This window comes from Dendrobates tinctorius, unplaced genomic scaffold (assembly GCF_039654945.1).
Source record: "Dendrobates tinctorius isolate UK_male_01 unplaced genomic scaffold, ASM3965494v1 ptg000117l, whole genome shotgun sequence".
Taxonomy (NCBI): Eukaryota; Metazoa; Chordata; class Amphibia; order Anura; family Dendrobatidae; genus Dendrobates; species Dendrobates tinctorius.
In genome coordinates, this window is record NW_027361785.1 from 14,485,151 (window position 1) to 14,501,487 (window position 16,337).

Sequence of the window (16,337 nt, forward strand, 5' to 3'; positions counted from 1 at the left end):
TCCTTTCCCGTGCCAGCTGGCTCAGATCACTGAGGCAGCTGCAGCACTCCTTCCTCCATCCCTCTTCCAGGGATCCCCACTCCTCTCCGAGTGGCTTCCTCTCTCCTACTCTCCTTCTGACTGAACGACTGACCTGTAATCCTAAACCATCCTGCTCTTTTATGTGTTCTAAACTCCACCCACCTCCCAGCACGTTTAGTGTTCCAAGCAGGGAACCACCAAAGGTGCTCTGCCTCTCTCTAGGCAAGGAGCCGCAATGTGGTTTTGCTGAACTACTCTATTGTGTGGGGTGCGAGTGTTGGAGCATGGTCAGGAGCCTCCAACTTACCTGGATGGTGAGGCAACACACCTGGGGAGAAGGTGCAGAACCTCTGTGGCGACTGAGCCTCAGGGGCACAACAGATACCTTTTAATGGCTAACTGAAAAGATGGCAACACATTGCAAGCTTTCGAGACTACCCAGGTCTCTTCATCAGGCATTGACTACCGCATCTTTTTAGTGGAGGCATTTGCCAAGTAAGCCAGCCAATTGTGGAGCATAGCACACTGTGAAAAAATGTATCAGTCTGGATATACTGCATTTCTTAACACATATTTACATTCTCACGGTATGATATGCTACATTTAAAGGGAATCTATCACCACATTTGACCTATCTAATCTATTAATACAGGCATACAAGTTATAGAATGATGAAAAAAAGTCAGCCCTGTGTGCCTCATATCAGATGCCTTGTTGTTGAGAAATCTTTTATTACTTTATATAAATGACCTCTTCCTGGCTCTTGTTAGGACGTGTCATGATCTGCTTAGTTCTTGGGATCAGGTAGTTCAGAGGTTAATCTGAATGGCCTCACTCTGAGATTCTAGGAGGCTTTTTATAGCCTCATTGTGGGCTCATTCCTCATCGCTTATACTCAGATCCTTGGCCGAGTGTTTGTGACCCTGGTGTGCTTTGTGACTGTGATACTTTAAGCTTGTTTGGTTTTGATCCGGTTCTGTCCCTGTTACGAGTTCTGCCTGTTCCTTTTGTAGTGCGTTGCTACTGTATGACTCATTGCTTACGTTCTGACTATTCTCTGCTTGCCTCTCTGGTACCACGCCGCCCTCTCTGTGTATGACCCCCCCCCCGTTTGTCTGACCTGAGTTTCCCTAGTCTTTACTCCAGGATTCCTGTAATAGAATCCTACAGTCATCTCCTGCAGCAGGACGCTAAGCCACGCTCCCTGTGGTCACATGATCGTAGGTCCTTGTACTGTTTTCTACCTTTAGTGTCGCAGGTCCTGTTCTCGGAACTTTCCCTGCAGTATCGGACCCCGGGCTCTCCTGTAGCCTTGGTGAGTTACCCTGCTTAGCCGCGGCAGTCAGCCGGCGCTGACAGGATCCTGATGGGATGCTGCTTAGAAGATAACTCTGCCTCCAGAGCTTATTTTACATGAAGGGGAGTTACCAGTGAGATATGTAATGGCCGTTCTCTGATCTCACTGCAGAGCTGTGTGTGATTACATTTGACACATCTGCAGGTTCCTCTCAGCTCCAGCTTCCAGCTGACAGGGTTGTAGTATTGTTGCAGTGGAGCAGAGGTGAGAGAGAACCAAAAAATGTATTTGCAAGAAGACAAATTTCATTTCTCCTGTTCTGTGTTAGCTACATGTCTCACACTGGTAACTCCCCCTCATGTAAAATAAGCTCTGGAGGCAGAGTTATCTTTCAGGCAACATCATCCAAAGCCTGAAAGAGGTCATTTTTACAGTATGTAATAAAAATGTGGATTTCTCTGGAATAAGACATCAGATCGCAGATTTCAAGGTATCCCTTTATTCAGCTTCCTATGACCTACATGCCTAAATACACGGCTTAGGACAGCTGATCCTACTGACAAATTTCTTTTAATTCCTAATTTACTTTCTTTTTCATGTTAGAACAAGTAACTAATTGATATTAGCAGAAACAGACCTGAGAAGGACACATCTTTAGAATGGTGATAATAGTTGTATATCTTTAATGACAATTGTGCATATTATAGCTATTGCTGAACATTGTTTCTGTACCTATTGAATACCCATGGGTCATAATTTACATTCTCTGAGGCAAAGTTATTGACTTTGTTGGATTTTTTGAGGATCATTAACTCTAAAATTAAAGTTATACCAAAGGTGCCTGGAAGCTCACTTTTTCGCTTTGATAAGAGGATGATAAAGGGTGGCAATTAGTATCATGAAAATAAATAAGCTATGTAAATGAGTGCTGTAAGGGAGTAAGATATGTCTTTCTTGCTTCCCTTCCTCAGATTGTTACTCCTTTGTCTTTGTGTATATATTGCTAAGTGACAATTTTTATGATAGACATCTGCGGTACTGCAACATAGAAATATGTATTATCGCTTGTCTTTAATGGTATTGCCACATGTATGTGTTACCATTTGTGTAGAAAGCTGTAACATATTGTCTTCTGTTTCTGTATTATATTATTGCGTAATATAGTGTGCCTGTTTTGTATGTACAGTTATGGTAAGTTAGTGCATCCTTTTGGGGACATTAGAGGAGGGCACTTTAGTATATAGTTTACATAGTCATGGGTAAGTGTAGTTCTGTTGCAGGCCACTAGATGGGGGCATACTAGTGGACTCTATAGGTATAGCTGATGGGGTGTTCATAGGAGGGACTGCCAAATAGTAAGCAGGGACCTCGTAGGAAGTTAGGTCAGACGAGGCCAGGGTGCCCTAGTGTCCACATGGGCTATAGGCCCGGATAGCTTGGCAGCTACGCAACATTCAAGCGCTGCAGCCCACGTTACCCAAGGCCACTGTATGTCATAGCAATGGGCCAGTAAAGAAACGGAAGTATGTGGATAATCAGAACCTCCCACTCCCGTCTCCAAGACTTTACACATGCTGTGCCAATTCTTTGGAATGCACTTCCCAGGTCAATACGATTAGTCCCCAATCTCCACAATTTTAAGCATGCCCTGAAAACGCATTTATTCAGACTGGCCTACCGCCTCAACACATTAACCTAATCTATCCCTGTGTGGCACAGCCAAAAGTTTTACCATAACCAGGTTCCCCACATCATGTTCCCACATGCTTTATGCATCCAATAGCCCTCTGTCTGTACTGTTGTTACACACTTAACATTATGGCTGGTCCATACAATCAGGGCAATTGTTACCACCCACCTTTCGTGTCTACCTCTTTCCTCATAGACTGTAAGCTTGCGAGCAGGGCCCTCATTCCTCTTGGTATTTGTTATAATCTATGTGATTATTGTTATGCTGTAATGTCTATTGTCTGTACAAATCCCCTCTGAAATGTAAAGTGCTGCGGAATATGTCGGCGCTATAGAAATAAAATTTATTATCATTATTATGTGGAGACTTGTTGCCTGGGCCGATGCATTTAGGGCAGGAGTCAGCTAGACAGTTGAAGTGAAGGAAGCTGGAGCTTCGACGAGTTCGGTACAGACAGGCTGGATGCTTTACCAGAGGCTACCAAACCTGGTGGCTGATGATTTTGAGTCTGGGGCGAAATAGGCAGAAAGAATTGTCATCATGGCAAAGTTAGGCCAGGAAGGAACTGGGGAACAGTCTAGGACGGTCCGGTCTGGGCGTGTACTTCACAGAAGAGACAGCCAGAAAGGGAAAGATGAGGAAACAAGCAAATGTCACAATGTACCAAATATGGATGTAACGTGTGAAATACTCAGTAAAGAAAGTGTTAAAGTTGACTCGGACTGTGTCTTCATTGCTGGGGGTCGCCTGGAAGAGGGACCTTTATCGCCTGGGAAGTGCCCAGAGGAAGCTGATTCTGGAGATGCAGGTATGCAGAAGAGAAGAATACATTCTCCTGTAGGGGAAGGACTGGACATGGATATGGCAATTGTTCAGGTCACGACTACAGTCCTGTCCATCCCTTACATTTGCCGTGGTTGGCAGGATGTGACTACCTCGCAATGTGGAGAACCAGCAGAAAGAAGTGATGATGATGTGTGTGTGACTGCTGTGCCCCTGGAAGATGACTGGGAGAAAGAGTCGGCAGCTGTTATCATTGAAGAAGAAATTGTGCACAAAACATTGGATTTGCCTAACACCAACTTTGTGACAACACCGGACTTGACTACGGGATTGAACTTGACTGACTGGAGAAGAAAAACTAACACCTCTACTGTGACCAAGATGGTGGTGGTAGAAATGGCATCCCTGTGGGCACTATAGCCCCTAGAGGAAGTTTTCGCTCACTTACGGTGAGCGGAATGGTTCGGCCTTTGGGCGTCGCTGACGATAAGCGTTGTGTGTAGAATGTGTTTAAAGCCTAGAGGACTGCGAGCTAGGCAGAAGATATGAAGCCTATGGACTCTTTGTTTTCTTTTATTGGGCTTGTTGCGCCCATTCTGCTGGAAACTGGAGAAACTGTTTCCTTAACCAGAGACCTCTGGAAAGTCTTTACTCTCCTCAAGGTAAGGGGCAGCATCTCTCCTAAGACTGCTTATCGTTAAGTCCTGGAGGACTGGGAAACAGGACTGTTGCCTGTGCATCAGCAACTGCGGTGTATACCAGATGCGACTTATATTAAGCCAAATGACTTGCGTTTTTTTTATAGTTGAAAAAAAAAGTTTTATTATTATTGGTTTTTGTATCATGCCTTGGTTGAGGATGACCAAGTTCAAGGAAATGGGGAGTGTAAGGGAGTGAGATATGTCTTTCTTGCTTCCCTTCCTCAGATTGTCCCTCCTATGTCATTGGGTATATATTGCTAAGTGATAATGTTTATGATAAACGCCTGCGGTACTGCTACATAGAAATATATATTATTGCTCGTCTTTAATGGTATTGTCACATGTATGTGTTACTATTGTGTATAAAGCTGTAACATATTGCCCACATGGACTATAGGCCCGGACAGCTTGGCAGCCCCAAATTTTCAAGCGCTGCAGCCCATGTTATCCCGACCACTGTGTGTCATAGCAGTGGGCCAGTACAGAAACGGAAAGATGTGGAGACTTGTTGCCTGGGCCGATGTTTTTAGGGCAGGAGTTGGCTGGACAGCTGAAGTGAAGGAAGCTGGAGCTTCGACGAGTTTGGTACAGATGGGCCGGATGCTTTACCAGAGGCAACCAAACCTGGTGGCTGATGATTTTGAGTCTGGGGCGAAACAGGCAGAAAGAATTGTCATCATGGCAAGGTTAGGCCAGGAAGGAACTGGAGAACAGTCTAGGAGGGTCCGGTCCGGGCGTGTACTGCACAGAAGTGACAGCCAGAAAGGGAAAGATAAGGAAACAAGCAAATGTCACAATGTACCAAATGTGGATGTAACATGTGAAATACTCAGTAAAGAAAGTGTTAAAGTTGACTCGGACTGTGTCTTCATTGCTGGGAGTCGCCTGGAAGAAGAACTGTTATCGCCTGGGAAGTGCCCTGAGGAAGCTGATTCTGGAGATGCAGGTATGCAGAAGAGAAGAGTACATTTTCCTGTAGGGAAAGGACTGGACATGGATATGGCAATTGTCCTGTCTCTCTCTTACAGTGCTACCAAGATATACCATATGAATTACATTGTGGTGGGATATTAATTGTGACAATCGTTTGCTTAGGCCTCTTTCACACTTCAGTTTTTTGCATCAGTTCAAATCCGTCAAAAAGTCAGACAAGCGGATCCGTTCTCAACTGATGTGAACGGATGGCACAGGATCCGTTTTTAGACGGATCCTGAAAATGAGGAAATTTAAAGTAAACGCTGGCCGAGAAAAGGAGAGAGAGAGAGAGAGAGAGAGAGAGAGAATTTCGGGTTAAATGAGTGTCTGGAGGATCCGCCAGAGGAAAAAAACGTTAAAAGCTCCGTTTTGAAATCTTTGAGGATGGTGACAGACACCAACTTTTGGCGGATCCTCAAAAAAACCGGATGCAACGGACAGCAATCCGTCACAATCCGCCATTAATGCAAGTCAATGGGGAAAAAAAACGGATCCTCAAAAAAAAATTGAGGATCCGTTTTTTTCAAAACCTGGCGGATTGTGACTGATTGTAAAAAACTGAAGTGTGAAAGAGGCCTTAATGAACTTTTTATTCTTCACAGAAGAGGATGTATGATATTAGATTATACAGCATATGGAAGTGATTAATAACGGACAAAATGCAAGAATACGTGTGCTGTAAGTAAAGTGAGTATAATTAGAAGGACGTAAAATGTCTTAGGCCACATGCACATGTTAAGTCTTTTTACCTCAGTATTCGTAAGCCAAAACCTGGAGTGGGACAATCAGCAGAAAAGTATAATAGAAACACATCACCACTTCTGGATTTATCATCCACTCATGGTTTTGGCTTACAAATACTGAGGTAAAATACTGACCAAATACTGAACACGTGAATGTGGCCTTCACAACACATGTATTTTTGAAGACATATTTAATGGCAAACATTACATACCTTGAGTTTGTCGAGTAGATATAGTTTTGCAATCATCATCAGTTCCACAAGGTGCTACATCGGAAAGCTGGAAAACATGAATATTTCTGGTAAGAAGACCAGTGCTTAGATGCCTGATGCCATTGCTACTGCTCTGTAGTCTGCATCTTGAGTACATTAGCATTTTCGCTATTTAAAAATGATTTAGTGCATTTTTCTTCGGCTACTTGGCAATAATAACCCTTAATAAAAAGTAACTGACCTTATTTGGCTCCGAATTGTTGCATATTCCCAGGATTTTCAAGGACATTCAGATAAATCCTACTTAGCAGAGATCTTGCATTATAGAAATTTCTATTAATACAAATCTCTATCCCCTCATTTATAGCTTCAGTCTCAGAGGATTTATTTCCATTAATAGGAATTCCCACATCTTTACCTTTATTAAGAAATATAGTAAACTTAAAATTGACAATGTACTCTAGTAAGTACGTGAGATAATCCCGAAAACATATCAACTGCATAAAACTAATACATTTTTGGAAAAGTTAAGCTTTGGAGAAGTTTTTGGAGATGTTTTGGAGAAGTTGGAGATTAGTTCAGTACTTTTTATTATTCTAGTTACACCGATTCCTGTCGTATGGGCTAGTGCAATGCTGAAGCCAATCAGGTGAAAACTTCTGTACTAAGCAAGATAATTGGAGGACCACTCAATGACATGGAGCAGGATTAGTAGGTGTGTATAGGCAAAGATAAAAGAATTAGAATGAAAAAAAAGTACTGGACTCCCAACTTAAAGCACAACTCCATGGGTTTTTATTGCAACGTTGGAGTGGTGCTACAAATCTAAGTTCCCTGGTCCTATTCTGACACTTCATCTTCATCTTTTACTGGCACCACTACAGTTGCTCTCCAGCAGTTTGTGGCCTGCCGGATTGATTCAGTACTTGCTGATGGATCCAGAAGTTATAACTTAATGTAAGTCTGTTAGAGCCAGAATGGGGCTCTCATAGACTAAAATTGAGAGCTTGTGGCCATTCCTCAGACTTCCGGTCATCAGAAGTTGCGGTCACAAGATGATGGTGCAGGACTGGAGCAGCACTGGGAAAAGCTGAACATGGCAGCTGGTGTGTAAAATACTAGGTGCAGGGAACTTAGATTAGTAGCACTTTTCCAGCAATGAAATACAAAAAAAACACTGGAGCGATGCTTTAAAGTGTAATTCAAGTAATCAAAGTCCAGTTGGCTAGCAATATTTTTTTAGGTGACAGATGAAAGACTACCTTGGACACAAATGGTATTAAGCATTTAAATTTGCGAATACAGCTATACGAAAACAGTAATATGGTGAGATATGACTGCATAAGCGATGCTCTGCTCAGCTACACAACTGAATTACAACATTGCCTGTTACCCAATATTCGCTGCTCAATCCTATTGAGGTGAAAGTCAATGGAAGTTGTAAGATGGCTACCGGATGAGTCCTGGAGGGGAGATATGTGCCATCGTGGCTGTTAGCTGCAGTGATGTGAGCTTGGAAGTATGCTCCAGCATGTTTTGTGCTGAGAGAGTTATTTGGCCGTTTCAGGGCCAGGTTTTACAAGCGGTCATGAGAGATGGATGGGAATGACCACTCACATATCCCCACCCCAGGGGCGTGGTTTGGCTGATAAAATGGAGGCCAGTTGCCTCATTCAGTGTCTGGAGCTGGAGATGTGTGGATCTCCTGTATGTTGGTCTCTGTTAAAGAACCAGACACAATCCTAAGCGGGAGGTCCCACTGTATTGTATGGACTTTTATGTTTTCACTTTGTGTCAGAAAAGGCAGTTCTTTTGTTTTGCTATCTTGAGTGGTTTTTGAAGCTTAAATAAACTTGCCTGGACATTTAGCAATATCGCTTCCTGTGCCTACTTCAACTGCAGCTGAGTGAGTACAGATCCCTATAAAGTGAAAAAGGTGGTGCTATAGAGTTCAAGTCCTCTTTTTCTCTGAAGAGGCAATTTGCATATTATTTTCGCAGAGGAGCATTGCACAGCGAATAAGCCTCCTTACCTTGACAAGCCAGAGCTGGCATGTCACTCTCCACAAGGAGAAACCTTACCCCTTAGACCTCAGTCCAGAGCCTCTCACCTAGCCAAATCAGTTCTCATACTTTGCACTGACGAGAGCCAATAGCTCGAAACACCATGTCTGCAAATTGAGATTCTGATTTGGCTTTTATCCTAAGTCATATTACAAGACTCGTTAAAGGGTTGATTGTGACTTGTAGGATCGCTACTACCAACAGGTGGCGCTATAGAATTCAAGTCCTCTTTTTCTCTGAAGAGGCAATTTGCATATTATAAAGTGACAAGTCACTTTTTGAACATTTTGCATAACCTGCTTGTAGCTGAGATGGCATTGCTTAGTTTGCATGGGAACGAAGAAAAATTCTTTCTGCATGGGAGAAAAAAAAATCACACTTCTCTAGAATAAAGGAAAATTTAAATCCTACAATATCAAATTAGCCTGTGTCATGATCTGTTGTTGATAAATACCTCATTACAGTTTCCCATTTGCTGCTCCGGAGTAATTATGAAGTTAGTCATCACAACAAACGAGCTGTCACCCTGTTGGTAAAGCGGAGAGTAACATATGTTAGCAGAAAGTGGAAAGCTTCTGTTGCTAAAAAGTTAGTAATTTAGATGGAATGTAAACTCAACTCTTGCATGACCCCAACATACGATCTATTGGCTGTTTTACAGGAAGCCAACACATGAACGCTGCGTTGGGTAGGAGGCCTCATATTTAGAAGTTTACGTTAGTGCCAATGAGAGACGATACAGATTAAGATTTCAATAGCACTATCATAATTTACCTAATAATCCCTTCCCTCAAACAGATATACTACAACATGCAGCTAGCTAAGCACTATCCTGTACAAGCCTCACAGCGGAATGAGGATCTGTTTTTCATTAACCAACCTGTATTTTAATGCCATTTGCACCATCACTATTTTGCATCTATTTCTTTCTATCTGTTAAAAAAAATACAATGAAACCACTTTACATTGCAAGTGGTCTTGTATCTGTGGTATTTTCATAAAATATGGCCAGGATCAGGGGTGGTCATACCATTATTGCAAGCAGGAGCCCAAGAGGGAAGGAGGTCCGCTTCCACTTTCAAAATAGCAATCTGCTTTTTCTCACAGATACAAATACTGTTCTTGCACAGGGCGCTTTTTTTGTTTGCATGTCTCTACCGCTAGCCAAATGCATATAATTTATAGTGGAAATAAAAATCTTTCTTATGAAATCTAGACTGAAAAAAGGTTGGTCTTCAAAAATAGTTTTATAGTATAAAATATGATTATTTGGCTATTTTATTGGATTTTTTGCGGCGTTTTTTCAATTTGTTTTTAGGGCCAAAAATGCTGATTTTTGCTGCAACAGGAAAATGAATTGAGATTTCTATATTCTTGTTCACACATTAAATTTTTTAATGCAGTATGTCAGTTCTTTCAGTATTTTTACTCTGTTTTTTCCCATTGAGATCAATGAGGCTGAGCAGCAAAAAACCCCAATACAAATGCAGAATTTCATACAGAATTGCAGCTGTTTTTTTTTCTGGTGACTATCAGTGGTTTTTACAGTAGAAAAAAATGCAGCAAAAATTAAGCAGACAAAACAGCAAAAAGGATGCGTGAGAACTTGCCACATGTCTGTCTTTGGTTTGGAACTACTCTATCTCATTTGGCTTAAAAAATTACAGTTTTTCCAAACAACCTAAATTATTTTTCCACTCTGTGCTGCAACACAAAGGCCTTGATTCATGAAGGGGTTTAAGACAGATACTGTATATCTGTTGTAAAACAGTTTGATAAGTTGCAAAATTTTTGCACAATGCAAATTTTGAGTCTTTTGCTGTTTTGAGTCTTTTGCCATCTTTTATCAGTTCTTCAAATTCAAGTTTTTTATCTTTATATTTAGAAAGTACAAGAAAATACAATACAAATAGTACAGGGGGTAAAATATAACTATAAATCTATGCATAACTATAGTACAATGGGGATATAGGGAAGGTTTTCCATCAATATTCCGATCAAGCATGTATTTTTCCATATGAAAGATAGAGAGAGTGAGGGAGCGGATCACGGTAGACCACCAATCAATAGAGTGTGATTATGAACATTGTTGTGACGGCATTCCGGATAATCTTAAGGGCCTGTCACACTAAGCGATATCGCTAGCAATAATAATAATAATCTTAATAATAATCTTTATTTTTATATAGCGCTAACATATTCCGCAGCGCTTTACAGTTTGCACACATTTTCATCACTGTCCCCGATGGGGGCTCACAATCTAAATTCCCTATCAGTATGTCTTTTGAAGTGTGGGAGGAAACCGGAGTACCCGGAGGAAACCCACGCAAACACGGGGAGAACATACAAACTCCTTGCAGATGTTGTCCTTGGTGGGATTCGAACCCAGGACCCCAGCGCTGCAAGGCTGCAGCGCTAACCACTGAGCCACCATGCTGCCCACCATGCAATATCGCTATAACGTCACTGGTTTTTGTGACGTTATAGCGATATTGCTAGCGATATCGCTACTTCTGATACTTACCTCCGACCGTTCCCCCGCTGGTTATCGCTGATCACGCGAGAACGTCCTGGACCGTTTCTCGTCGTCAGCTTCCTGCTGGGGCTTCCTGCTGTGGAGACGAGCGACGCGTGGACGCGGGCAGGAGGACGTCAGGATCGCCTCGTCTGACAGGTAAGTAGCGACCCCCGACCCCTGCGATGTCGCTGGTGAGATCTGCCTGTGTGGCAGCTCACTAGCGACCACTTAGCGATGCACCAGTGATCCTGACCACGTCATATCACTGGTCGGGATCGCTGGTGCATCGCTAAGTGTGACAGTACCTTAAGTTGGGGACTAGATGGTAGGCATCAGAGTTTTGGAAATCTATCCAATCCCTCCAAATCACACATTACTTTTATCAGTTTTGTATAGCTCCCCCACAATAGTGTTTAGGTGGGGCAGGACTGGGTGTGACGTTACAGTTCATCTAATTCATGGCAAGCTGCGGTGAACCTTATGCCACAAATTTTACTCCACTCTCACATAAGCGCATTCTGCTTTTAAGATGTGCCTGATTCGTAAGAGGCGCACAAATCAGGCACCTCCGAATCAACCATGCCCCCTCATCAAGACTGGTGTGAAAAATGTCAGTCTTGATAAATCAAGGCCAAAATGTTCAGTCAATGGCTCATCTAGACTGGCTGTGTTCAAGCCAATCTTGATGAGGGGCATGATGAAGTCAGAGGCGCCTGATTCATTAAGAGGCACATACTTCTTTATGAATCAGACGTATCTTAAAAGTGGTGGTGCCTCCAACTCCATAGGATTCATCACACCAAGTTTGCTGCATTTTTTTCAGTCCATTTCTAAAGGCAGAAAAAAATGTTGAATTTTACAATAGCAGAACAATGTATGAGATTTCTAAAATTGTCATCAGAGACAGGAGCAAAATTTGTAACATACAGTAAGCCACAACTCGTCATGAATTAGACGAGCTGGACATCGCTTCACCCCATCCCACTACAGCGCTGCCCATTTCAAAGAAGCTGGATAAAACTGAAAACGCCTTAAGACTCTAAATTTTTGCACTAAAGTTTGATGACTGTTAAGTGTTTTCTCTAGGATAAGTACTTTGATGAATCGGGATCATAGAGGTCATTGGAAGGAATATGCGTTTGTTATTATCAGCACGAAGTTTGGAGACTTCACAAGTAAATAGTAGTTTCACCCGTAAAGCAGTTTTTCATTATGGTTTGGTTATCTCAAATCTTTGCACTATTTGGCATGGGATGTTTTTAATTATTTTGTATACCCCTGTATATACGTAAAGGGGATGTTCCGTCTTCTGCTAAAAATCTGCAGTCATTATTTGTGACTGTAGACTTCTGAAGCGTGCGCACTGTCAGGATTCTCTGCTGCTGTTGCTGCAATTTGCATACAAGTTATCATGTGCCAAATAGACGTGCTCGGCCTTGCTCAATTCATTTGTATTGAGCAAAGCCAAGCATGTCTAGTCAAAAGATGGCCGGAAGTATGCAGATTGCATACTCACGGTCACATGAAAGCGCACTTTTGGCTCCAAGACTGTAGAACCCTGACAGCATAGTACGTGTACTGTAAGGATTCAGAAGTCTGTGGTTATATAGTGGCAGCGGACTCTTAGCAGAAGGCTAGATAAATTCTTTAAAATATGCAGAAGTCAATGGAATGAATGAGAAAACATATCTTACCTGCGGAGGGAAAACATAGTCAGCAACATCCCAGATTTCTGTGCCCATGTTAGAAATATTTGTAATTGCAATGCCTTTCATTTTTACAGAGACAGAACTGATGATGTCATCCACATTCTGGTAGCCTTTCTCATACAAGAACACCCATCTAAACGCAAACAAGAGTAAAGTGTTGTTAACACTGTTATAGTTACACATGCGGCAGTAACTCTTAACTACATCAATAAATCTATATAAGTGAAGAGGGGGATCAATGTTCAGTCTACTGTATATGCTGCAATACTTCTGTACTTCGTTTGCTGCATCTGTACAGTGTGCACATGTTTGTTCTTACAAACTAAGCATACTTTAAATTAATTTTTCATAATTTTTTATTATTCTTGTGTGCCAATAATAAAAATGATAAAATTGGCTTTATTTATCCACTACAGGTTCAGCACTGCCTCTCCAAATCTTGCATCTGCCCATGATCTTTGTGGAAAGGTTGCAATGGTGACATCATGACTACAGTCAATCAACTAGCGCTGAGGGCCCAGTTATGATTGGGTCACAGAAGAGGAGAGCAAGCCCAAGCTAATCCACAGAAAACCAGAGAGGTTGGTAACTAAGCGAATTGCAGACCCCTGATCCTATCCACACAACTAGCAATAGCCATGGAGCGTGCCTATGATGATTCTAGACGGCTCGGCACAGCCGGAGAGCTAAGCCTAAAGCAAGAAAGGGGAAATCTAAACTGCCCCAGAGCAGACCCCAAAGGAATAGATAGCCCCCAAACATATATTGTCGGTGAGACAAGATGAAAACACAAACGCAGGTAGGAAAATAGACCGAGCAAACGATGGGGCCCACACTGACTAGACAGAACAGGAAAGGAAAGACACTGTCTGGAATCACGCAAAAAACCCTGCAAAAAGGTCCAATACGTCTGATGCAAAAATACTGAAGCCGCACGACTTCGCCCACTATATCAGCACTCTGGTATATTCTGAAAGCAGAGCAAAAAGAGGCCAATCTAATAAGGGACAAAAACAAACTGGCACAAGCAGTAACATATGGATGGTGATTCAGCACAGCCCCAGCCGGAGCTGGCTGACTCACACAAAACTGAAATAGACAAAACCAGATCAAATGTGAACAGAATAGCAAAATAACACTTAGCTGAGCATGCAGGGACTCAGCTGGAAACTAAGACCTCAGGAGGCAGGAAAAAATCACCAGCAGGGATAGAGGGAGTCGGCTGTGTTAAATCCAGTCTGAAACCCCAGATCTCCAATCGTCGTCCTCATTATCAGGTGGAAAGCCTCTGTTAATCAGATCAGCTCCATTACCTCCAGTAACCACCAGAGGGAGCCCAGAAAAAGAACTCGCAACCCCTCCGTCAACCTGACCAGCTCCACCACCTTCAGCAGTAACCAGAGGTAGACCAGAAAGCAAATTCACAACAGGGCCCCTTCAATTAGGGGTGTCACTATACCAAGGAACACAGTGGCAATGTATTTCCACTGTTTTTGACTGTCAGGTTCCTTACAACAGTTTCCTCAGTAAACAATTATTGTTGAATACTATACCTATAAGGAGTATCAAAAAAGAAAGTAATGTGAGAAGCAGCAGGATGGTACATTTAAATAAGTGGTAGGATGGGTGTGAAATAGGTGGGTAGGGTAGTGTAAAAGAAAAGAATCAATGGTTTCTGGCCAGCAAGATCCATAAAGACAAATCATGGTTGGGAAGTCATCTTGGAGGTCTGTGCAAGATGGAGAAGAAAAAAGAAAGTGAATGACTCCAATCATAGAAATTATCACCTGCGAGTAAATGGATTTACTGTATTGCATTTACTAATGTGCTCAGTAGTCTGCTTGTAAAGAACTGGTATCTACCATTATATGATTAATGTATAGTGCAGATACTGGTCTTTGTACAGTGGTTTTCATTATGTATCAGTATGGTTGTGTGACGATACAGAATTTAATATTAATTATTCAGATGTCTATTTTCAGTTAGTCAAGAACCATAGACTGCTGTCATTTGAGTCGTAAAAGTTGATTCTTGATATTTTTGAATGGCTGCCGTTTGCCTCTTATATCAGCTGCTAGTTTATTGTCTTCTATTGTTGCAAAACAGGGATGCAGGGTCATTGAGCAAATGATGCTTGAAAATATTTCTTAATTGACCATTGTGTTGGAGCCTGGGGCTGTCATGATCCAGGTTGGATCTGACAGATTAAATGCACAAAGTAACCTTTTTTTTTCCTTTGGCTATGTACCAAAGGTGGTTTTGTCCCGAGTGGCCATTAGGGTCATTGCACTGTGGTGGTTTCAGTTGTAGTTTCCCCCCCGGTGACCATTAGGGTCATTGCACTCTGGTTACCTTAGTTTGTGCATGTGATTATGTAACAGATGTGATTGCTCTATAAAAGAGTATCAGGTGTGTTAATCACTGTTGGTGATAGTTCCTCATTTGCAAGCAAGCCTGGGTGAAGGATGGAGCTGAACGAGAGTCCCGGGCAGCCCAGTCAGAGTGCTGGAGTAGCAGCTATGGTGTCTGCAAGGAGGGCTGGCATGGCTTGGTGGAGTGTCAGCTATGGTGTCTGCAAGGAGGGCTGGCATTGCTTGGTGGAGTGGCAGCTATGGTGTAGAGCTGCACTCAGGATGCTGGACTCGGTTGCTGGAAAGCAGGACTCAAAATGTTGGACTCTTTGGCAGAAAAGCTGGACTCATTTGCTGGACTCTGTTTCTGGACAGCTGCACGCAGGTGGTGGACTCTGTTTGCTCCAAAGCTGCACTATGGTGCTGATAAGAGCCCAGGACAACTCAGTCAGAGTCCTGGAGTGGCAGCTATGGTGTCAGCGAGGAGTTCGTGTAAAGCATGGTGGAGTGGCAGCTATAGGTGCCAGTGAAGATTTCTTGCAAAGCTTGGTGGAGTGGCAGCTATGGTGTAGTGCTGCACTCAGTTGCTGGACTCTTTTGCTGGAAGCTGCACTCAGATGCTGGACTCCGTGGCTGGACAGTGCACCCAGATGTTGGACACGGTGGGAGGAAAAGATGCACGCAGGTGGTGGGCTCTGTTGCTGTGAGCGTAAGCAACAGAGCAAAGCTAAGTGGTGTTCCCCTGTTTTGTCACTTTTCCTTATGTGTGTTTAGTGCAGTGGTGGGATTAGTTTCCGTACCGACCAATTCCCTAGTGAGGGTTAGGTGCAGGGCGAGTCAGGGTTTTTAGGTTCCTGATCGGCGCCCGATGCGGAACCGGCCTAGGGAACGTTAGGAGTGTAGAGACACTGACTCAGGGGAGTACAGGAGGTCTCCATGTCCCCGTTCCCTATCGCAGGGCCACCATTGTTATTGTTACCCAGGTTTTCCCTATTCCCTTGTCTTATTGTATTAGTTACCGGCCTGCAGGCCGCATCACATAGGACAATTACATGTGCTGCGTCCTGTTGTATTAGTTATCAGTCTGCTGGCCGTGTCACTCAGGACGGGGCACGTGACAGGGCCTTGTTGACTTGCAAAACAGAGGAGGAAAACTATGCAAATTTATTAAATACTCAAACAATGAGAATTAAACTCATCCCATGTACCACGTGACTTGTGGATGATGACCTGATATACAGATGTGGGTATATAAAAGGATTTCTATCATTCTG

At 42.8% G+C, this 16,337-nt stretch overlaps 1 protein-coding gene across 5 annotated transcripts in view; it reads right to left on the reverse strand.

The window, feature by feature from the left end:
* The window catches only part of P2RX1 (purinergic receptor P2X 1), a 245,346-nt gene that overhangs the window by 169,679 nt on the left and 59,330 nt on the right, over window positions 1–16,337 (reverse strand). For all 5 annotated transcript variants that reach the window (XM_073590587.1, XM_073590586.1, XM_073590588.1 and 2 more), the window contains exons 2-4: window positions 12,698–12,845; window positions 8,940–9,011; window positions 6,423–6,489 (exon numbers count right to left, since the gene is read on the reverse strand). In XM_073590587.1, the coding sequence (XP_073446688.1) occupies window positions 6,423–6,489; window positions 8,940–9,011; window positions 12,698–12,845 (287 nt within the window). The remainder of the gene's footprint in view (window positions 1–6,422; window positions 6,490–8,939; window positions 9,012–12,697; window positions 12,846–16,337) is intronic.